The following is a 25,057-nucleotide window of genomic DNA, read 5'->3' as shown; positions in this document are numbered from 1 at the left end:
AAGTGATAAGTACCCCGCAGGGGAACCCTCCATAACCTTATTGCACTATCTACCTATGCACATTAAGGACTGTTACTACCTATCCATACTATCCTATCATCTGCACTGTTACATAGATTGCTAGCTCTTGAGCCTACTACCATCTATCATCTGCACTGCTGCATAGATTGCTAGCTCTCCTGTCTACTACTATCTATCCTTGCACTGGGTTACTCTATCCTGTATTTGTCATCTGCTGTCCTCACCACCTGTTATCTGTAACGCTCCTGCGTTTCATGTATGATGTGGATTTTCAGCTGCAGAAATATTCCACTTCAGTAGTCATGTAGAGAAACGCTGAGACACCATTCCCAACTCTCAATGACTCATCATGTGTGGATGATCTCAATTCAGCAAGTAAATACACACACTCAATAAGATGTTTCCTAGAGTGACTTATGTATATAGTAACACAGTGATGATAGGCTGAAGTGACAGGTTGGGTAGAGATGGTAGATGACAGACACTTGAAAGGAAATGTTCTTGAAAGTAAGATAGTAGCAGATGGGATGCAGATAGGTTTAGCAATCATGTATGGTAGCAGATGACAGAGTAGCAGGTGGACATACAAGAGAGATCAACCCAGTGCAAGAACAGGTGGTAGTAGGCTCAAGAGCTAGCAATCTTAGATAATGCAGATGTAGTAATAGTCCTTAGTATGCAGAGCTAGATAGTGTAAGCTTTAGTATGAAAGTTATAGAGGTTTCCCCTGTGGGGTACTTATCACTAATAGCAATGTAGCAGAGGAGAGGTTCGGCAAGAGCGGATGATCCGGTAGCGGGATACAGGGATCAGCGCAGCGTGGTTCCGACAGCGAGGTATGCTTGCAAGCATGAGAGCTTCAAGACAGGTTAGCATCAAGGCACAAAGCAGTTTGAACGAACACATGTGAGTGAGAGCCGGCGATCTAAATAGCCATCCAGTCCGGCGCTCAGTGATGACAGCATCAGTCTTAAAGGTGTATGCGCACCTTACCAAAAGAGAATGGTGGGGCGCATACACTTATGAAAGAGTAATTAGGGTACCCAAAGGTACCAGAACATTACATTATCATACTCGATACTAACCTATCTGCATTCCTAAATACCATCTTGAACTCTCCTATACAAACCTATCAAGTGATTACCATCCTTGTCACTGTTCACACCTGTCCCTTCAGCACATCACCTTCATACTATCATATACATCCTATCACTCCAGGAACATCTCATTGAGTGTGTATCTATCTGTATGTTGAAGCTGACAGGCCCACGGTGATGAGTCCTGGAGAGTTGGATCGATCTGGTATTCAACACATCTCTACATGACTACTGAGTGGAGATTTTGCAGCTGCAAATCCAGCCTATACTAAAAACGCAGGAGCGTTACAGTCATTCGATTTTTGTTTATTAGTGTCCCACTCCTCTTGTGAAAGTGTAATCCATGTGCCTCTGCATTATGTCTCCCTAATGAACTTCAAGAAACAGATTTTATGGTAAGTAAAAGAAGAGTGTTTAATAAAATGTAATGCAATCTACTAACTTATGGACAAATATAAAAATAAAGAAGCTCAGTGAGAAAGGTAATGTGAAATTTCATGAAACGCAAGACTGAATAATTCACAGCAAACATCTGTTTAAATGTATTTCTTTTCTATTAACAGTTCCCAATGTCCTGCTTGTCAATGCATTTTACATGTCTCTATTTGAATTTTATATCTAAACTTGACATGTAATATCCTACAAGTGTCTAGATTTGACAACTGCATTTGTTTTCATTTGTCCCTTATTTAAATTAGCTGCAACCCCTTTTTCTACTGTGCCAGTATGCTACTTCATAACCTTTTTAAGTTGCTCCATAGGTTGAAGTCTGTATATGTAGAAAAGTATACTGCTTTAAAATGTCGTATGCACCCTTTACACATGTTTAGGAATCAATAGCATGTGAGCAGACTAAGTCCCACGTGTACCGGGTGGCTCCCCCTAGTGAGTAGGATATGTCAATTGCAAGTACCCCTTCCAGTAGGTTTGTGTAAGCTTCAGAATCCTGCAAGGGACTTCCAGAAACTTCAGGAAAAAGGAGGATAGTAACTAGGCCTTACCTATGGCTCACTATTACAAAGCTCAACATCATAAGGGTAACTCCTTGGTTTAAGATGCCTCTCAATTCCTAGTAGCTCTAATCACTGTACATGAGCTAGATGCTCCACCATGCCAGCAGGACACTGCAGCACCAAGCGGTTGGTCCACCTTAACTCATGGGAGACCAAAGTGCTTTACACCATCACAGAATCCTTCATTGTACAGGCCAAATATTCATTACCAGGGAGAATTTAGAAGTTTCACTCACTCTTGATCCCAGCACATTACAGACGCTTGCTGGGTGATGTACTAAAACTGGAGTATGCAAAATTTGGCGCCGCTGTGTATAGAAACCAATCGGCTTCCAAGTTTCTTTGTTAAAGCCTAATTGAACAAGCTAAAGTTAGAAGCCATTTGGCTACCATTCAATTGCACCAGATTCTGTGTGCACCAGTTTTAGTAAATCTACCCCAGAATGCCCTGTTGGGTTCAGGCTGCATTTTGACAGCTTAACTTCAACATGACTTATCAGCAAACAATGTTTTTGTCATAGGAGGGTTTTTCATCATGGTGGTTGGACAAGTCCCATAAACTATAGTGCTCTAATGCTCAAAGTACCACAAGTGCTCAGTTAATCTCCTAAAAGGTAACACTTCTGTCTTCTCTGTCCCCAAAAGACTCTATGCTGTGAAAGGTAAAGTTTTTCCCAGCATGGATACTTAACCACTTAAGCCCCAGAAGATTTTAGCGGTCGTGCGACGCTGTATCTAAACGAATTTCACGTCCTTTTTTTCCCACAAACAGAGCTTTCTTTTGGTGGTATTTGATCACCTGTGCGATTTTTTGATCATGCGCTATAAACAAAAAAAGAGCGTCAATTTTGCAAAGATAACAATATTTTTCACATTTTTTTATATGAAATTCCCCCCCAAAAAAATGTAAAAATCAAAATTTTCTAACATTTTCGGCCAATTTGTTTTATGCTACATATGTTTGGTAAAAAAAATCGCAAAAAGCGTATTTTGATCGGTTTGCGCAAAAGTTATCGCGTTTACTAACAAAGGGAAAGATTTTTGTCATTTTTGGTGTTTTTTTTTTTTAACGAGTAATGGCGGCGATCTGCGATTTTTTTTTTTTTTTTTGCGGTACTGCGACATTGCGGCGGACACAAATTCCCACAAATAGAGCTTTCTTTTGGTGGTATTTGATCACCTCTTCGGTTTTTATTTTTTGCGATATAAACAAAAAAACCTGAACATTTTGAGAAAAAATGTAATGTTCTACTATTTAATATCCAATAAACTAAATTTTTGTCATACATATAGACCAAAGTCTATAAAAATAGTCTACAAACTATGGTGTATATACTGGAATTTACGCAGCTTTTGCTTTCTGACTGCCTATCTTATTTCTTGAAGTGCTAAAATGACAAGGCAGTAGCAACCTCCCCCTCCCAAAAAAAAATTACCCTTTTTTGGAAAGTAGACACCCCAAGGGATTTCCTGAGTGGCATGTTGAGCTCATTGAATATTTAATTTTGTTGTCACAGGTGTTTAAAAAATGCCAAATTTTTTTTTATTTTTTTTACACAAAGTTGTCATTGAAATGATATATTGTTCACACATCCCATGAGTATATATGACATTAAACACACAAATACATTAAAAATACATTTTGCTGCTTCTCCCGAGTATGGGGATACCCCTTGTGTGAGACTTTTTGGCAGGCTTGCGTGTACATGATTCCAAAAACCAATCACTGTCTTCCAGCTTTATAAGGGCGTAAGTGTTGATTTCACTCCTCACTACCTATCACAGTTTCAGAGGCCATGAAATGGGTAAATGGCACAACCCCCCTAAATGACCCCTTTTCGGAAAGTAGACACCCTAAACTATTTGCTGAGAGGCATTTTTGAGTATTTTGCAGATCTTGCTTTTTGTCACAAATTTTTGAAAATTGAAAAATACATTTTTCTTTTCTTTCTTCATTTTCCAAAACAAATGAGAGCTGCAACATACTTACCATGCCTCTTAGCAAATACCTTGGGGTGTTTACTTTTTCGAAAAAGGGTCATTTGGGGGTGGGTTTGTGCTATCTTGGCATTTCATGACCTCCAAAACTGTGATAGGTAGTGAGGAATAAAATCCACAATTTACGCCCTTAGCCTGAAAAACAGTGATTGGTTTTTGGGGTCCTGTTTGCGGCTAGACTGCCAAAAAGTCTCACACGTGTGGTATCCCCATACTCGGGAGCAGCCGCAGAATGTATTTTGGGGTGTCATTTCACATATAGCCATGGCATGTTTGAGCAATGTATAATTTAGGTGACAACTTTGTGTAAGAAAACAAAAAAAAAAAAAAATTGGTCATTTTCCCAAAACTTCCATGAACTCAACATTCCTCTCAGCAAATAGCTTGGGGTGTCTACTTTCCAAAAAGGGGTTATTGGGGGTGGGGTTTGTGCTATCTTGACATTTCAGGGCATCCGAAACTGTGATAGGTAGTAAGGAAGTAAAAAAGCAATTTACGCCCTTAGGAAACCTGGAGGCGGTGATTGGTTTTTGGGGTCCCGTTCACAGCTAGGCTCCCAAAAAGTCTCACAAATGTGGTATCCCTGTACTCAGGAGAAGCAGCAGAATGTATTTTAGGGTGTCATTCCACATACAGGCGGTCCCCGGGTTACAAACACCTGACTTAAAAACAACTCCTACTTACAAACGGAGGGAGACAACAGAAAGTGAGGAGAAATCTACCCCTAGGAAGGGAAATTCATTCCTTTAGGCTGCATTCACACTTGAGCATAGCGTTTTTTACCGCGATTTTCAGGCGTTTTTGGAGGCAGGCATTGACATCTATCAAAAACGCTGGTAATCAGCCCAAAAAGAAGCTCATGTACTTTTTTCAGCTACAGGCGTTTTGCTTCATGCGTTAAAACGCTTAGATGTGAACAGAGGCCATTTAAATGAATGGGGTTTTACTTGTTGGGCGTTTTGGAACGTTTTTTTTTTAGCGTTTTTGGAGCTCAAAGACGCCCAGGTGTGAATGGAGCCTTAACCACTTTCAGATTTGCCTGCTCAATGACCAGGCCCTATTTTGCAATTCGGCACTGCGTGACTTTAATGGATAATTATGCGGTAGTGCGACACTGTACCTAAATGAAATTGACATCCTTTTTTCCCACAAATAGAGCTTTCTTTTGGTGGTATTTGATCACCTGTGCGATTTTTTATTTTTTGCGCTAAAAACAAAAAAAATCTACAATTTTGAAATTCTCAAAACAAAATGTAAAAATCTAAATTTTTTAACATTTTAAACCAATTTGTTTTCTGCTACATATTTTTGGTTAAAAAAAAGCGCAATAAGCATATTTTGATGGGTTTGCGCACAGAGTTATTGCGTTTACTAACTACGGGAAAGATTTATATCATTTTTATTGTTTTATTTTTTTACTAGTAATATCGGCGATCTGCGTTTTTTTATTTTTGCGCGACTGCGACATTGCGGCGGACAGATCGGACCCCTAACTGACATTTTCGAAACTTTTGGGGGTACCAGTGACATTACTACAGTAATCAGTGCTAAACATGTGCACTGTTACTGTAAAAATGACACTGGCAGGGAAGGGGTTAACTGTACTGGTGATCAAGGTGTTAAATGTGTCCCTAGGGGTGTGATTCTAACTGTCAGGGGCGTGGCTTGTGAAGTAATCACAGAGACATGCGATCCTATATAGCAGGATCACATAGCCTCTGTGATCACTTCAGGGAGAATGACAGAAGGTTGTGTTTATATCAGCCGTCTGTCCTTCTCTCACTGCTGCGGGAGATCACAAGTGGCCGGTGGCCATCGTAACCGCCGGTCACACGCGCTGGCTCCCCAGCTGATGAGCGTGGGCAGGAGCGCGGCTCCGGCGGCGCGCGATCGTCCCCTAGCTCCACCCAGGCGAGCACCGTACATGTACGACGCTTTGCCTGGGAGCGCCAGACTGCCGCCGTAGTACTGGTGCGGAAGTGATTAAGAGTTCTCATGGGCAAAAGGTGTCTCTACTGAAGCTTTATCACTAATCCTCTTTCCCCAACAACCCAAAATTTTCAAAATCCAGTTGTCATAGGGACAGAAAGTGAGGTGAAATCTTCTGTACAGGGATACAGACCGCAAAACAAATAGTACAGGGATGTTAACCCTTCCCTATGCTATCCAAAATAATTAAAAATTATTCTTTTGGCTGGGGCTACACCTAAAAAGTGTACATGTTCCGACTTACAAACAAATTCAATTCAACTTAAGAACAAACCTACAGTCCCTATCTTCTTCGTAACCCGGGGACCGCCTGTATACAAATGGCATATGTGAGCAATATATCATTTAGTGACAACTTTGTGTATTAAAAAAAAAAAAATTTAATTTTCCCGAAACTTGTGGAAAAAATATAAAATATTCCAGGGACTCAACATGCCTCTCCGCAAATAGCTTAGGGTGTCTACTTTCCAAAAAGGGATCATTTGGGGGTTGTTTGAACTGTTCAGGCCTTTTATGCCCAATATTAGAAGCTTATGCCATATATCACCCACACTTCTAACCACTTGAAGACCAAGCCTTTTCTGACACTTTTTGTTTACGTGAAAACATTTTTTATTTTTTTACTTGAAAATTACTTTGAACCCCCGAAACATAGTATATTTTTTTAAAAACGGAGGCCCTACAGAACAAAATGGTGGGTGTTGCAATTTTTGTCACACGGTATTTGCGCAGAGATTTCTCTATTGTTCATTGACGAACGCAGTTCTCTCTGATCCATATCAGTAGGTTACACTGCCCCCTACAGGAGTAGGACACTAGGCAGAAAAAAGTTCTGGCTATGCCTATGGGCAGTCCCCTCTCTCTTACTGCATAGGATGTCAGTTTTAATCTGCCTAGTCAGGAATAAGGACCTAGTTCCTTGCTGGGATCTTTGGTCCTGGCATGGAAGTCATTTTTTTTATGTAATTTTATTTTTTTTTTTAGCTATTCTTTTTTTTTCTCCGGAAACATTTTTCCTGTGACATCTTTAAGCAATTATGCCGGGCTGGGCGACAGACTGGACCCCCATATCCAGTGGTCACCCAAGTCTGGCCATCGAGCGTGTGCAGGCCTTAGCTCCGAGCTGGGTCAGCCGTGACATAGTCCCACTGGACAGGGACTGGCCCTGCGAGTTAAACGTCTCGCCAGGACGCACACAACAGGGTCTAGGCTTATGTTGCATTCCTATTTGACCGACAGCCCCCCTACTTCGGTGGCGTGGGGTCCTATCATGAGATGGTGCCCGTCTGTGTTTCCGGTATGGTGAGTAAACGTCACGCCTTTCTGGCGGATCTTGGTGTGGACGCGGGCCCTCTCTCTGGGATGGTCAGACCCTCAGTCCTGGGTTTCCCTCTATCTTGTTGTGACCCCCCCTTCCCCCCCGCGTGGGGGACTGTTTTGAGCCTACCTGAGGCTGGGGCCTGGTGTGCAGGCCGCATGGGGGGCCGGGGAGGGGGTGCCGTTCGTGGCGCTCGGTCGATGGTGCGGGGGGGGCCTTGGTCGGGCCCTCCAGGGCTGGATGAGGTAGTAGGGCTGGCGGGGAGTCTACCTGGGGGTGTCCTATTGCCACACTGGCCCACCATTTTGTTGTAGCCTTGTCTGCAGTTATGGCGGGGGGGTCGGTTTGCGGCCATTATGCGGTGGATTTTCTGCGGTAAAGGCCGGTGGGATTGCCTGGAGGCGTTCTTTTGCTGGAAGGAACCCCTCCCTTCATCCCGGGCAGCTTCCTGGCTCACTCTTTTCTCTGAGCCACCGCTGGGACCCTCCTAATCTGATTGCTATCTGGGGACAGTGAGTTACTGAGAGTAGTCTCTCTCTATCTTTGGGGGGGGCTAGTTAGCGCATGCCTGACCTTGGGGGGGGGGGGCGCTGTAGCACTGTGGGGGCCGCTTCTTTTATAGAAAAAAAATTTTCATTTTTTTGCAAATTTTGCTAGCGGGTTTCTCAGGTCCCCTATGGACCCTGCAGGCCATGTATCCCCACCTGACTCCCTCACAGAGGCCGCAGGGCCTTCCGGATCTCCACTGTCCATCAATGCATTTTTGGCGGTTCGGGAAGCATTTGGGCCTGGGTGGAGGTGGGAGGTGCGCTGAAACGTTTCCCCACCTACCCCTGCCTTCTCTGACGTCTCGTATTCTGAGTCTGACTCAGCTGCCGCAGACGTGGGCCTCCCTGCCGGGTCTGGTACCTTAGCTGCAAAGCAAACAATGCTTAATATTAAAACACAGTAACAATTAACCATTACAATATAATAGTATACAGTGCAGTAAAGCAGTAGAATGATGGTATCTGCAAATAAAACTATGGTTAACAATGAAAAACGCAGCAACAATAAAACATTACATTATAATAGCATACAGTACAGTAGAATGGTGGTATCTGCAAACAAAACTGTTGTTTTGAAAAACAGTAACAATAAAACATAGGACACCTGTACCACTTGGCAAGCAACATGATTTTGGTATCCTGCGCTTTAGGCTCGGTTCACACTATTGCGATGCGGGAAGGCTGCGAATTCGCAGCCTGTTCCCGCATCGCACACGCACCCCCGGCAGTTCACACTGCCATATGCGATCCGCTGGGGGTGTCAATGTAATCTTAACGACACCCCCAGTTTGATCGCATATCGCAGTGCGATCGTGCAGTTCGCACAGGATCGGATCGCACAAGTGTGAACCGCTGTGCGATCCGATCCTGATGCGGCAGCAAAAATGCCTCCTGTGCGTCTTTGCTGCGGGTGCGGTGCGAATTTAGCCATACAAACTGTATGGCTAAACTCGCACCGCACAGCTGATCGCATGTCATGTCGGAGCAGTGCGCTCCGACATGACATGCGAACCCGGCACACGCAGTAGTGTGAACCGGGTCTTACTGGCTAATGACATACAGTGCATGTGCAAATGATTTTGCCTAGTCTTCCATGGATTATTATTATTATTATTATAAAACAGGATTTATATAGCACTAACAGTTTAAACAGCATTGTACAACATGAGGGCAGACACTGTAGTTATTATACAATTCAGGAGGAATCAGAAGGCCCTGCTCGTTCGAGCTTACAATCTCTAAAAGTGATGCAAAAGGTGACAACTGTGGGGGATGAGCTGATGGAGAAAGTTGAAATACAGTTGTTAGGCTTCTCTGAAGAGAGGGGTTTTCAGGGATTGCCTAAAAGTGGACAGAGTAAGAGATAGCTGGACAGATTGGGGTAGGGAGTTCCATATGAAGGAAGAGGCTCATGAAAAATCCTGTAGGCAAGCTTGGGAGGAGGTGACAAAGGGAGCTAGAGAGCAGGAGGTCTTGAGAGGAAAGAAGAGAACAATTTGGTTGGTATTTTGAGACCAGGTTAGTCTCAGCTGGGATTAGGTTGTGGGTGGCTTTGTAAGTCATTGTTAGTATTTTGAATTTCATTTTTTGGGCGTGTGGCAGACAATGAAGGGGTTGACAGAGAGGAGTAGCAGACACTGAACGATTTGTAAGGTGGATGAGTCTGGCAGCAGCATTCATCAGGAGCTAATCCAATGAGGAGAGAGTTGCAGTAGTAGAGGTGAGTTAATTAGAATCTTTGTGGTGTTATTGGTTAAGAAGGGGCATATGTTGTAGATGTTGCGGAGGTGGAAACGGCAAGCTTTGGACAGTGATTGAATGGGGGCTAAAAGCAGATTTTATAATCCAGGATTACACTTAACACCCTGGCATGAGGGGATAGGTTGATGTTTGTGCCATTGATCTTGACAGAGAAGTGGGAATGTCATAGTTGCCAACATTTGAAAAAAATTTCCAGGGACACTTTGCAGCACAGCTATCAATTACTTACCACACCCACTTCCCAGAAGCTCCACCCACTCTGCATAATTAATCTCCGCCTACTTATCAGATTATAGGGTCTACTTCATAAAGAGAGAATTACAGGAATTTGAAAAGGGAATTGAAAACTTGAGGCCAAAGTAGCAGAGTTGGAAATATTCTCCCATTCAGCTGCACTACTTCTGCCTAAAGTTTAAAATTCTCATCACAATTCCCTGCAATTCTAAAGTGTCAGCTTGTCGGAAGGTGCTCTGCCTCCCCCTGCTGGCGGATTTCGGAAAGTGCACCATGCTGACACCCTGCCTCCGGTGACATGTTAAATTTGCGACAGGCGGGAAGAGTGAGCGGGCACAGAGAGAGAGACAACCTGCTGCCAGAACTACAACACATAGCTGGGGTGAGAGCGACACTGTGTGGAACAAAATTAAAAAAAAAAAAAAATTTATCGTTTACATTGTCCCTGATTAACAAGGACAATGTAAATTACCCGAGCAGGCTCCTATTTGCCGGGATTGTCCCGGGAAAAACGGGACAGTTGGCAGGTATGGAATGTGGGGGAGAAATTAGGAGCTCAGCTTTGGATAGATTTGTGTTTGAAGAAGTGTTGTGACATCCAGATAAGTCGGTCAGTAAATTACTGATGAACGATGAGCCTGATGTGAGTTAAGGGGTAGAGAGATAGAATTGGGTGTCAGCATAGAAATGGCTTAATATTAAGGTCTGATGGCCATTTGGCTATATATTCTGCAAGTTCAGGATGTATTTTTGTTAAAAGGGTTTTATATATTGTGGGGGAGGGGGTGTGAGCAGGTGGAGAATCCAGTAATAGCAAGACTTCCAGCGGTTCAGGGTCTCTGGTCAGTAGACAATGTTCTAGCCATTGGGGCGAAAGACACCCAGTCCAGGGCTGTAAGAGCCTGAAGAGGCGATAGCAGTCCCCTTTAAAATATTTGTACTTACTATCAGTGCAAGTGCAAGAATTGTGATCCTGCCAGAGCTGGAGGAAATTTGAGAAAAATTGAATGGACTTTATAGGCACAAATAGGGGTGAAGTAAAAAACTTTTTTATTGATTGACATATAAAAACAAGGGGAAAACCCCTAACACAGGGGAATACTTATTTATACATACAATATATACATAAAAAACACCGAAATGTACCTTAATGGTAAGACATAAATGTACATCAATGGTAAAGTAAATGGTTGCATAACACATGAGACGTGGTGGTGTAAGGATACTATACATTACATCCTACATGACTCGAAGACTATGCCAGAAAATGAAGCTTTGCGAGAGAGATTGCGAGAAGGGTGGGCCAAACGGGGGCCCCTCCTGGGGAGGTGTGCACCTAAAAGGCATGCAAAGTAGCCCAGGGGGGATATATGCCGTAAAAGAGCATGAGAATAGTACAAGTCCCCCTAAATATAGAGGAAACCAACTACAAAGCCCAGCAGCCCACACCAAAAAAAGATAGGAGACAACGTAGTGGGAATATAGAAAAGGTATTAATGGAAAGAGTCAAATGATGCACCAATAGCCACTGCCAGAAGGTTTTTATTATTAAAGAAAAAGGGGGGTAAAAATTGCAAAAAAGGGGGGGGTAAAACCTACAAATAAAAACCAGCCAGTGCAGCCATTACAAATACACTCACCGATTGGAGACAGAAAGCCAAGAAAAGGCCCGTACACACGTAGCGATTGTCGGCCGTAAATATTCGGCCACCGTCCGATCGGCCGATTGTCGGCTTGTTAGTATGATGCTTCCGACAACCAACTGCGACTTTTCGGCCGAACAGAATCTGGTGTGCAGCCTTTAAAATTTTTGTTGGCCGTCACCAGAACGGCCGATTGTTCGTCAGTCAGTACAGAATTCGGCCTACAAACAGCAGATTAGCAAGACTGAGCATGCTCAGAGAAGAAAAAAAACACGGAAAGTTAACCATCACATGACATCACTTCTGCAGTCAGCTATTGTTGGCCGACAAAATTCGTGTGCAGTCTTTAGCACTTTTCAACCGACAGGACAGCACCGGACAAAAGACGGCCGATCGTTCGGCCGACAATCAGTACGTGTGTACGGGGCTTTAGTATGGCACAAGTATGTCCAAAGTGTGAGGGGTCCCTCTGATAAAAACATAATATAAATAGGCCGTGCATTAATTCGATCCAAATAGAGAAGCTGACAGAGAGAGAAAATGCCAATAGCAAAACGGCTGGATGATAGGAAAAATGAAAATGTATTTACCAGAGGAGAAGCATCAAGACAGCAGACTCAAATGAACAGCAGACCGATTCCCCCGGATGGGGATAAACCACCATAAAGAGGGCGTAGGAGATGCCCCTTTTGTAGTCCTCCAATCCCGGGTGGTGAGTCACTGGATGTGACGTCAAACCTACCCCGGCCAGTACTCCCGCGCATTCGCCAGAACCAGGCGTGCGAGAAGATGTGCGGCGCCCAGACATCGAGCAACACGGAAGGGGGGGAGCCAGGAGGGACACCGAAGGAGGCCCTGACCAGCTCACAGCGCCATCCACTGGACAAGGCGCTGTTTGTGGCTACCTGGCCGCACAACAGTCCCAAAAATGCTCAGCCGAGAGGCCGAGGCACAACAGCGCCACCATGTGGGATAAACCCTAAAGTGTATCCACTCAACCCTAATACCATATAATCAAAAGAGATAATAATTGGATATTCACAAATGAGCAGTGAGGCACATCAAAACAGCAACAAGGCCAGAAGAGATGTGCCAATAACCGGTCATCGGTAATCAGTGTTGGGGTAGTTACTCAAAAAATGTAACTAGTTACTTCTGTAAATTGTAATGAGATTACTTTACTAGTTACTGCATGTGAAAAGTAACTTCACTACTTATTACTTTACTTTCCTCTTTCTTAATTGACCGTGTAGAAGAAGATACATGACACTCTTTCTGCATAGAGTTTATTGTATAAACACAGGCTTTGGGAAACATGAGAACAAAACCTGAAAAAACAGAATAAAACATAAAGTGCAACAAAAAGTCATAAACTTCATCCCTCTCTATTCTTCAAAATAACGATTGTATCGCACGGCTTGGGTAACGCAGGAAAGCGCGTTCCTATAGCCTAGTAAAGTAGTGTAGTTACCTCCTATAGCCTAGTAAAGTAGTATAGTTACCAATATTAGTATTGTAACTAGTTACTTTACTTAGTTACCAAAAAAAGTAATGTAGTTACTGTAATCAGTTACTTTGTAACTAGTTACCCCCAACACTGTCGGTAATGACATAAATACAATTATGAGTATAATGACAAAGAGTCATACATGGTACAACACATAATGCAAAACTGTAATCAGCAAGCAATTCCAAGAAGGGATGGGACTTATGAATCACAGTTGAACAAAAGAAAGGAGGGCAGGAATACGGGGGAGGAGGAAAGAGTGTAAATTAATAATAATGAAAAAATAGGGAGAAAGAAAATAAACATAGGGGAGAACCAATGCAGTCGATTGCCAATTCTAGAAAGAATAAAGGAAAATAACCCCAAACATCCGAATAAGTCTCCTACAGGAATGATTTTAAGGATTGAGACCGGGGCAAGTGGTGGTGTTTAGCCGTACGATCCAGAGGGATTCCCTCTGAAGGATATGCCTATTCCAGTCACCACTAGAGATGTACAGAACTGTTCGCCGGCGAACAGTTCCCGGCGAACTTCGCATGTTCGCGTTCGCCGCTGCGGGCGAACATATGCGATGTTCGGTCCGCCTCCTATACATCATCATTGAGGCAAACTTTGACCCTGAACATCACAGTCAGCAGACACATTCCAGGCCAATCAGCATACCTCCCTCCCCCACCCTCCCACCTCCTATAAATAAGCAAGGGCAGCATCCATTTTAGATCATTTCTGTGTTACCGAGAGCAGGGAAAGTGCTGGTGCTGCTGCTGCTGTTATAGCTAGGGACAGTTCCCGGTCTTGTTAGCCAGTGTTCTTGGTACACTCCTGCTGTAAGGACAGCACCCCAAAAAGCCCTTCCTAGGGCTGGTATTTGAGGTTTTTTTTGGATATATATATATATATATATATATATATATATATATATATATAGTCCCCAAAAGCCCTTTTGAGGGCTGGTATTTGTGTAATTTTTTTTGTTCTGTGATATATATATATATATATCTATTGTCCCCAAAAGCCCTTTGAGGGCTGGTATTTGAGTATTTTTTTAATATATATATATATATATATATATATATATGTAGCATGTCCAGAACCAGAAAAAAAAATTCATATAGGTGTAAAAGGGGTTCCCACCATCCCTGCTCTACTGAAAAATTATCTTTTTTTTCTGGTTCTGGACATGCTACAGAGCTGAAACTTCACAGGTACACTTTTTAGACCCCCCAGACACAAAATCACACAAAAAAAGTTCTTAAAAATTGTCATTTTTGATAGAGAGCCAATTATTGGAAAAATAAAAAAAAATAAAAACTTAACAAAAAAAACATTTCTTTGGATTTATTGTTTGGGGGGGTCTAAAAAGTGTACCTGTGAAGTTTCAGCTCTGCAGCATGTCCAGAACCAGGAAAAAAAGATCATATAGGTGTAAAAGGGGTTCCCACCATCCCTGCTCTACTGAAAATTTTTATTTTTTTCTGGTTCTGGACATGCTACAGAGCTGAAACTTCACAGTTACACTTTTTAGACCCCCTAGACACTAAATCACACAAAAAAAGTTCTTAAAAATTGTCATTTTTGATAGAGAGCCAATTATTGGAAAACTTAAAAAAAAAAAAAAAACTTAAAAAAAAAAAAATTCTTTGGATTTATTGTCTGGGGGGGTCTAAAAGGGGCTAGGGTTACGGTCAGGGCTAAGGTTAGGGTTATTTTTAGTGCTTAGGGTTAGAGGGTTAGAGTTAGAGGGGTAGGGGTAGGGCTACTAACTCTAACCCTAAGTATCTCACCGTAACCCTAACCCTAGCCCCTAACACTAAACCTAACCCTAACCCTCTAACCATAACCCTAACCCTCTAACCTTAACCCTAACCCTCTAAGCCTAGCCATAAAAATAACCCTAATCCTAAACCTAAACCTAACCCTAGCCCTAACCCTAACCCTAACCCTAACCCTAGCCCTAACCCTAATTCGTATTTTTTTCTGGTTCCGGACATGCTACAGAGCTGAAACTTCACAGGTACACTTTTTAGACCCCCCAGATGCTAAATCCAAAGACATTTTTTATTTTTATTTTTTTTTTAATTTTTCCAAAAATTGGCTCTCTATCAAAAAATTACAATTTTTAAGAACTTTTTTTTGTGTGATCCCTCTCCGGCATGCCACAGTCCAGGTGTTTGTCCCCTTGAAACAACTTTTCCATTACTATTGTGGCCAGAAAGAGTCCCTGTGGGTTTTAAAATTCGCCTGCCTATTAAAGTCTATGGCGGTTCGCCCGGTTCGCGAACATTTGCCGATGTTCGCGTTCGCCGTTCGCGAACGGCGAATTTTAGGTTCGCGACTTCACTAGTCACCACCACGAGGATCTTGGATTTGTGAATCTCCCCAAGGATGGTGGGGGGGGGGGGGGGGGTTACGGAGAGCAATGAAAACCTGACAGTTTTTCCAATCCCTCTCCAAAATAAAATGCCTTTAACCCCTTGCCGACCGCCCCCTATAGCAGTTTTACTGCTACAGGGTGGCCACCCTGTGCAGGATTGCGTATATGTACATGTTCCTGCATTTCTGGGTATTGGGCGTGAGTGCGTGCCACCGGAGGCTTGCTCCCGCTGTGATTCTACACAGAAGGAGCCGATCGTTCAGGACGCAGGCAGATCGCTGTACTGTCAGTAAGGAAGGCATTGATCCTGTGTTCCTGCCAAGCAGGGACACAGATCTATGCCTTCTCCTAGTACAAGCAGCCCTCCCCCCACACAGTTAACCCCTTTAGTCAGTGTCAGCCATTAGTACAGTAACTGCATATTTTTACCACTGTATCAGTGTCACTGGTCCCCCAAAAAGTGTCAGTGTCTAATTTGTCCGCCACCATTACTACTAAAATTGGGATTTTTTTACCAAAAATATGTAGCAGAAAACATTGGCTTAAATTGATGAAGAAATATGATTTTTTATTTTTTTATTGGCTGTGTTTTAAAGCAGAAAGTAAAAAAAAAATATATATATATATATATATATATATATATATATATATTTTTTTTTTTTTTTGAAAATTGTTGGTCGTTTTTTGTTTATAGCACAAAAAATAAAAAACGTTGGTGATCAAATACCACCAATAAAAAGATCTATTTGTGGCAAACAAAAGGAGATGCATTTTATTTGGCTACACTGCGTCACGGCCGTGCAATTGTCATTTCAAATTACACAGTGCTGTATACCAATAAATGGCCTTGTCAGGAAGGTGGGTAAATCTTCCAGAGCGGAAGTGGTTGATAATATTTTAATTGTGAAATTGTATTTCTTGGTTTGTCACAATACTTTCCACACCGAGGAGAAAAATAAGCATTTTAACGTGTGTGAAAGGAAAAGGCAGTAAACGAATTGGTTAAACCTAAGATTCGTGAAAGAGGCGTGGTCAGTGGCCGTATGGGGAGCTTCCAACTTCCGGGTGAGGTTTGTTTTGCTCATTGGCCGCATGTGAGTAGGACGCTGATTGGCGGAGCGGGGCGTGAGGGGAATGCAGTGTGCTGCTTCCAACTTCCGGGTGAGATTTGTTTTGCTGCCTTCGGATCGTGCTGTTCGGGCGGCTGCTAGTGCTGTGAGTCCATATGCTGTCTCTGTTGCTTTGTTTTATCACAGTTTAGGAGATGCAACACTAGTTGTAATTGTGTTTTTCCTTTCCTCAATTTGTCACTGTTTTATTAAAATCTATCAAGCCAAGGGGTCGCTTTGAAATATTAAAGCCAGCATTAAAATGAACCTGGTATTACAGAATAGACTGTCCAAAGTGACCATGAGTTGTCAGTACATGTAAATGGCATTTCAGAATTCCCACTCTCTGAGTTTTCTAAGAACATGTGGAAAGCTTAACCACTTAAGCCCCGGAAGATTTTACCCCCTTCCTGACCAGGGCCTATTTTGCGATTCGGCACTGCGTGACTTTAACGGACAATTGCGCGGTCGTGCGATGCTGTACATAAACAAATTTGGCGTCCCTTTTTGGCGTCCCTTTTTTCCCACAAACAGAGCTTTCTTTTAGTGGTATTTGATCACCTGTGCGATTTTTTGATCATGCGCTATAAACCAAAAAATAGCGTCAATTTTGCAAAAATAACAATATTTTTCACATTTTTTTTTAATATGAAATTCCCCCCAAAAAATGTAAAAATCAAAATTTTTTTTAACATTTTCGGCCAATTTTTTTTTTTTACCATATGTTTGGTAAAAAAAATCGCAAAAAGCGTATTTTGATTGGTTTGCGCAAAAGTTATTGCGTTTACTAACAAAGGGAAAGATTTTTGTCATTTTTGTTGTTGTTTTTTTTTTTTTTAACGCGTAATGGCGGCGATCTGCGATTTTTTTTTTTTTTTTTATTTTTTTTTAATTTTTTTTTTTGCGGGACTGCGACATTGGGGCGGACAGATCGGACCCTTGACTGACATTTTTTACACTTTTGGGGTTACCAGTGACATTACTGCAGTAATCAGTGCTATACATATGCACTGTTACTGTAAAAATGACACTGGCAGTGAAGGAGTTAACTGTATTGGGGAGGGAGGGGTTAAGTGTGTCCTAGGGGCGTGTTTCTAACTGTGATTGGCTGTGGCTTGATGTGTAAGAACAGAGATCAACGGTCCTACATAGTAGAACCGTTTGATCACCATTCTTACACAGGGAGAACTGACAGGCGGCTTTGTTTACACTAGCCGCCTGCCTTTCTTCCGGTGTAACGGACAATCGCGAGTGCCCGGCGGACATCGGGTCCGTAGGGCATATGCACGGGGGGGGGGTGTCCGTGAAGGAGCGGGAGCGCGCATCCGGCGGCGCGCGCTCTCACTCCCAAAACCCTTACAGGCTAGTGAAGTAGCCCTATGTCGCTCTGCCTGTGAGGGGCTGACTGCCGACGTAAATAGTCCTTTTTTTTTTTTTTTACTGAGCTAAAATTCAGCCCATTATTTGTAATGTGTCTATGCACACAGGCGTATAAACAATTCTTCAGTAATAAAAAAAAAAAAAAAAAAAGAAAAATGCGAAAATAGGTGTGCTTGGAAGTTCGTGACTGCATGTGAAATTGCACAAATAAGCAAAAAAACGTTCAAAAATAAATGCCTTAACCGGTTGCCGACTGCTCACAGTATATTTACTGCGGCAGTCAGCCCCGGCCAGGCAGAGTGACATAGATCTACGTCGCTCGCCTGTCACTCCTTTTAGAGCCAATAGCGAGCGAGCGCGCGCCCGCCTCGGCTCGTTCACAGAGGAGTGCGGGCGTGTGACCGGCGGACCCGATGTCCGCCGGTCACACTACGATTGCCGGTACATCGGGAGAAAGACAGAGCGGCTTATGTAAACAAGCCGCCTGTCATTCTCCCCTGTGTAAAAATGAAGATCAGACGGTTCTACTATGTAGAACCGTTGATCTTTGTTTTTACACTAGGAGACCTGTCCCACTACAGTAAGAATCACGCCCCTAGGACACACTTAACCCCTCCCTGTCCAATACAGTTAACCCCTTCCCTGCCAGTGTCATTTTTGCAGTAACAGTGCATATGTATAGCACTGATTACTGCAGTAATGTCACTGGTAACCCCAAAAGTGTCAAAAATGTCAGTCAAGGGTCCGATCTGTCCGCCGCAATGTCGCAGTACCGCAAAAAAAATCGCAGATCGCCGCCATTACTCGTTAAAAAAAAAAAACACCAAAAATGACAAAAATCTTTCCCTTAGTTAGTAAACGCAATAACTTTTGCGCAAACCAATCAAAATACGCTTTTTGCGTTTTTGTTTTTTTTTTACCAAACATATGTAGCGTAAAACAATTTGGCCGAAAATGTTAAAAAATTAAATTTTTACATTTTTTTGGGGGGGAATTTCATATAAAAAAAAAGTGAAAAATATTATTTTTGCAAAAATTACGCTCTTTTTTTTTTTTTTATAGCGCATGATCAAAAAATCGCACAGGTGATCAAATACCACCAAAAGAAAGCTCTGTTTGTGGGGAAAAAAAGGCAGTGAAACTTGTTTAGGTACAGCTTCGCATGACCGCGCAATTGTCCGTTAAAGTCACGCAGTAAAAAATCGCAAAAAACCCCCTGGTCAGGAAGGGGGTAAAATCTTCCGGGGCTTAAGTGGTTAAATTACGTCTGAAAAAGTAGATGCTCAAACAGGAGTATCATGTACAAGAGGCCTAAAGCGGTAGAAAAATGCACATTTTGATTTTTACCTACAGCTGCGAGCAGCAGCTGTTGACGTCACTGGCGTTTACGATGTGAAGGAACGGCATAGTTCCTTCAGAGATGTGTGCCATAGCCGAGACTCCCACAGGCCATTCAACCAGCTGCAGTGGTGACAGCGCACTGCTGGAAGGCTGTGTTTCAAGGTAAGACTTTCATGATATGCTAATTTGCACATATACCAGCACATTATGGTATTGCCTTGCAGGGAGATTTTTTTTTTTTTTTTTTTTTCCCCCAAAAAGTTTACTATCGCTTTAACTAAAACGTTTTTTTTTTTTTTTGTTAGTCTTGGATACATGGAGTGGGGTTAGAACATCTGTCAGGTTTTTTTCCCTTTTTGTGCCCCTGTTAGGGAGATTCACCCTGTCGATTTGTCCTGTTTACCATTATCTTTGAAAGTGAAAGAAAATCCAGAATTTTGGGTAATCACCAGAGCAGTAAGGCTCCATTCACACCTAGGCCTTTTGAATCACCAAAATTCTTCCTGCGATTCCACAATCGTGGCATGACGTAGGGCGCATTTGCGATGCTATAATTTCTTATTGGCACCCCAAGCACGGTGCAATTTTGCAGCGATTGTCGAGCGACATAAGTGATACAGTCACAATGTCAAATGCTCCTAGCTCTGTGTCAAGATTTTGTTGGAGTAGAGGGAAGCCCATTCAAATGAATGGTTCCATTCCACTAAAAAAAAAAAAAAAAAAAACACTCATGTGGGAGGGAATGGAGCCTAATGGAGGGGAAATCTTCCACTGCAGAAACTAGATCTGGTGACAACCAGGGATTTCCTCTCACTTCCTGTTTTGGTTATGAGACAGGAAGTGAAGGTAAATCTTTACAATGGGACACAGAGGGCAAAAAAAAAATTGACAGGGGTTTTAACCACTATAAAAAAAATATAAAAAAGAAACAAGTTTTACCTTTATTTCCACTTTAAAGCTGAGCTCCAGGAATTTGTTACATTTTGAATGAAATGGCAGTTCCAATGCAGTGCATACAACCTTGTGGACTTATCTCTTTAGTTTAGTGTAGCTATCACTATACTCCCAGGGCTCTGACTGGAGAAATGCTTTGTTCTCAGTCACACATAGCAGCTCTGCCCGCCCCGCCCCTCTGCTTCATAGTCCTAATTTGGGGCCATGTGCTCTCGAGATTCGGGGAATTTAGTAGAAAAAAACGTGGACTACAATTTAAGACCTTGGCAAAGGTTTGATAATCATGTAATTGTGCAGGGCAAAGAACCGAGTTTGCTTAACTTCACCCCCACCAACACCACATGGTTATCTATTTTTTTTTTTTTTGTGTAATCCATTGCCATACCTCTGTGCTGTAAATATCTGTATTACCAGGTATGGCATTGGCAAGGCAAGTAGGGCTGCAACTAAGGATTATTTTCATAATTGATTAGTTGGCCGATTATTGTTTCGATTAATCGACTAATCGGATAAAAACCTCAAAAAAAAAAAAAAGTTGGTGTATAATTTAGTTCATATTCTTGAATATCTATATGCAGTGGTAAATATAAATATCCAGCTATATAGTTGGATATTTAATCCACTCTGAGACAGATATATGTATTATTGGAGGATTAAATGTGTTACATATCAGACTCCGAGATCAATATTTTTAAAAGACCTAAAACACTGTTTTGCAAATTTTCAGACCAGATTGGTATATAATATTCATGATAGACTCCCTTATTAATAGGCAGGTATTGATACAAGCTCCCTGCGCCTGCTGTCACTTATGTTGGACAAACTACATTTTTTTAGAAAATTTTTTAAAATATTCATCCGATTTTTCTAACCATTAGTGGGGTCTATGCGGTGTTCGTTGGTAACCACAGTGACAGGAAAATTTGAAGGAGCAGAATAGAAAACTTCTCGATCAAACTAATCTTAAAATAGTGTATGTTGTTTTTGCGCAGAAGGTATATTCATTTTAAAATTGAATGTTAAAAGCAAGTGGAATTTTCAAAAAATACTCGTCCATTCAACGAATATACAAATAATATTTGTACAAATATAGATGCAAATATTTTTGTACGAAAATACAATATATGTATGGGCACCTGAAGACATTTAGTAGCAGCAGCATGCTTTTTTTTATCACCTGTCATGATGGGGTTAAAAAAAAAAAAAAAATACCCTTTTATAGTAAAAAAAAAACAGCAGATATCGCTACTGTAATATAATTTCTACTGTGAAACAGTGAAGTATTATATCTTGTATCATGTGTATGTATATAGAAAAATATGCCCAGAAGTCGGGTATGCAGGATATTTTACCTGGGAGTCAGACATGAAGCTATATGAAGGGGGGGGGGGGGGTAACATTTTTATATTAAAGTAGTACTAAAAGTTGAGACTTTTTTTTTTTTTTTTTTTTCATGGATATAATAATTTTAAATATAATGCACAATACTAGTAAATTTTTGCTTTAAATGCAATTTTAATGCCTTATATCACCTCTAGTCTATCGGCCTCCACCTTCCCTGGGTTCAGATGCTAATCTTCCCTGCACAGAGCCCTTAAAGTGATTGCAGACGTTTTTATTTTTAACAATAATCTTGTCATACTTACCCTCTCTGTGTAATGATTTTGCAAAGAGCAGCACTGATTCTCCTCTTCTGACCCCCCCCCCCCCCCCACGACACTTCTGCCTCCTCCTGCCTTCAAAGTGCCTCTATAGGAAAAAGCAAAGTATAGTACTGTGTAGAGTGTCCCTATAGCAAGGTAGAAAAACCTCTGCCTTTAGAATCACTTGGTTCTTTCTCTTGCCCAGGACTAAATTTCCCATGAGGCATTGCTCCTCACACATTCACAAGTTCTCAAGTTCTGAATGGAAGGTGTACTGAGCTGTATGTGCGTTGCACTGTATTTTCTGCTATGTAAACAAACAATGCATTCAATATTCAGGACAACTTATCGGCTGACTGATTAATCTATTACGAAAATAGTTGACAACTATTTTTATAATCGATTAGTTGTTAATTAATGGATTAGTTGTTTCAGCCCTAAAGGCAAGTGAATCACTCTTTGTCAGCACTGGGCCAAGCACTAGCTTGCACAAGGTCCATAGCCCAGTGTAAGTTATAATTTCCAGGGTAGCTTTTTCCATTGCAGCAGGATATGCTGGATAGGAGATCAAGGTGAACCTCTTACTGCTTTTGAAGGTAAAACTTGTTTTGCCCACGTAAGACAAAGTCTTGTCATTGTAAAATGGAATTACCTTAATAAATCTTGATAAATGTTGATAGTTGTTTTTATTTATTTTGAACCAACAGGGATGGCTCTTGCAAATCACAACCCTGTTAAGGATTTGCAGGATGAAGTCACCTGTGCTATATGCCTGGATCATTTTAAAGACCCAGTTTCTATAGAATGTGGTCACTGCTTTTGTAGAGCCTGCATCGTCCAAACATGGAGAGGTATTCGGACGAATTTTCCTTGCCCTCAGTGTCGAAAGACATCCAAGTGGAAATTTTTGAGACCCAACCGTCTTCTGGAGAACGTAGTGGACATTTCTAACCGTCTGCTTTTTACTAAAGAGAAAGAGGAATGTATAAAGCGTTGTAAAAAACACCAGGAGCCATTAAAATTGTATTGCCAAGTTGATGCAGAAGAGATTTGTGTGATCTGCAGGGAGTCTGTGGATCACAGGAGCCATGTTGTATTGCCAGTAGAGGAAACAAACACTGAATTTAAGGTGAAGTACATTATAACCAAAAATAAATTCTATAGAATGTGTAGAATTTTAAACTTGACTTTTTTCATCAGTAAAGATTCAGCATAAGTTTATGCAGCACTGATGAAGCTCAATGTTCTTTAAAAAAAAAAAAAGTGTTTAACCCCTTGTCTACCAAGTTACTTTTATAAACATTCTGTAAACTGCGATATCTGTGTGTCCTGTCACATGTTCTAGGACAGCCTTTTTCAACCAGGGTGTTCTCAGGTGTCTTCAGGGGTGCCTTGGCAAAATACCTAGAAATTGAAAATAACTGCATACAAGTCAGTGGGTGCATCAAGCCTGCCTATTCATTACATAAAGCCACATGTTTTCATTGTGCACCATTATAACCTTCTAACGGCCAGTGTCCTAACAACCATGATGTCATCGGTTAATAAAGAGGGTGTCCTGTGCCTCCACAGCATCTTTGTTTGCCCCTCCCATGCCCCTTTCCTTCAGCACTGGGGTCACATTAGCTGAGTGAGGGAGAGAAACCGAGGTAGAAGAGAAACATTGAAGTATTAATCAGTACCAGTCAGCCAACCACCCACCACAGGGTGCCAGCCAGCCACCCACCACAGGGTGCCAGCAAGCCAGCCATTAAGCATTAAACAAAATTAACATGTTCAGTACCAGATTTGTGTCAAAAATTGTCTTGTCTTTATTTTTCAAAACTTTAACTGTACAAAATATCGGCTGATACCAATATGTTGTGACCAAAATATCGTTATCGGCATCGGCACAGAAAAAAAACATACGGTCTATCCCTAATCAAAACGCCCAACAAGCAAACTCCTATTAATTTCAATGGCCCCCTGTTCACATATGAGCGTTTTGTCCCCTGAAGCAAAATGCCTGCCTTCAAACACCTGCTAAAAACGCCTGAAAAAAGCCAAAAAAAAAACGCCTGAAAACAATACGCTCAGGTGTGAATGGAGCCTAAAGCAGTTCAAAAATCCAGAATTTGTATAGCTTGTCTGAGCTCTCAGAAAGCCCAGGAGGGGAGCTGAAATGACACTCTGCGGATCTCAAAGAGAAGAACTCTGGGAGCTAATTGAAGGGAAGGGACACAACCCCCTTCACACAGGAACAGAACTGAGGCTGTCCATCACAGGCTGCATGCTGGAGCCCCCTCCCCTGTTACCTTTTTATGTTTTAGTGTCAGGAAAAATTGTGACTTGTATAGAAAGGAAAGGAAATGTCACTTAGTGCTCTTGATTGAGACAAGTACACACTATAGAGGGATACGCTTTGTTCATATTTAATGTCAAAGGTTTACAACCACTTTAAAGGGGAAATATGCTCACCTCAACTTCAGTGCTGTGGTGTCCCAGGGCTCCCCCACTACTGACAATTTTGGTCAGGCTTCTTCTGGGTACTGATCTTCGGCCATTTTCATTGGGAGTTGTTTTATCATGGCAGATGCCGAAATTGTACTCGGAGCTTCTCATGTTTTATATCTGTTTTTATGAGTGCCAAAAATACCTGTAGACTTTAACTGAAATCTTGTGAGCTGATAACTTTCTGTGCAAGGGATATGGAGATGGGTAGAGGCTTGTGTTCTTTGTAGTGCATCAGAAATCAAGTAGGCACTGATAATGCCAAGTGCTTTGGCATTCAGTGTCAAAAATACACTGTGTTGTCATGTCAAATAGGAAGAAGGTAGGTCCACACTATATTTCTGGCACATCGACAGTTATATTTATGTACTTGTAGTGTTAAAGGGATAAAATAATTTTACCATAGCTGTCAGGGCTATGGAAAACTGCAGGTCCGATTTGATACTGTTCTTCAGAACAGGCTTTTGTAAAAATCACTGATTCTGATATTGATGGGTTATCATCTTCCATGTAACTTTAAAGAGAAGCATTAGCAAAGTTGCTATTGATCACCCGTTTTTTGGATGGGGTTGATGGTGGTAATAAATGCTGCAATATTTAAACTGAATGTAGAGAGTTGACCTAGGAAGCCGGATTT

At 41.8% G+C, this 25,057-nt stretch overlaps 1 protein-coding gene across 1 annotated transcript in view; it reads left to right on the top strand.

The window, feature by feature from the left end:
* Positions 1-16,546: 16,546 nt before the first annotated feature.
* LOC309545249 (E3 ubiquitin-protein ligase TRIM39-like) overlaps positions 16,547-25,057 on the top strand; it is a gene marked incomplete at its 5' end in the record, with an annotated part of 49,620 nt that continues 41,109 nt past the window's right edge. The window contains 2 exons of the mRNA XM_082244386.1: positions 16,547-16,664; positions 22,638-23,059. Coding sequence (XP_082100512.1) covers positions 16,547-16,664; positions 22,638-23,059 — 540 coding nt within the window. The remainder of the gene's footprint in view (positions 16,665-22,637; positions 23,060-25,057) is intronic.

Source organism: Pelophylax lessonae (genome assembly GCF_965119305.1).
Source record: "Pelophylax lessonae genome assembly, chromosome: 2".
Lineage (NCBI taxonomy): Eukaryota > Metazoa > Chordata > Amphibia > Anura > Ranidae > Pelophylax > Pelophylax lessonae.
This window is presented reverse-complemented; position numbering and strand designations above follow the sequence as displayed.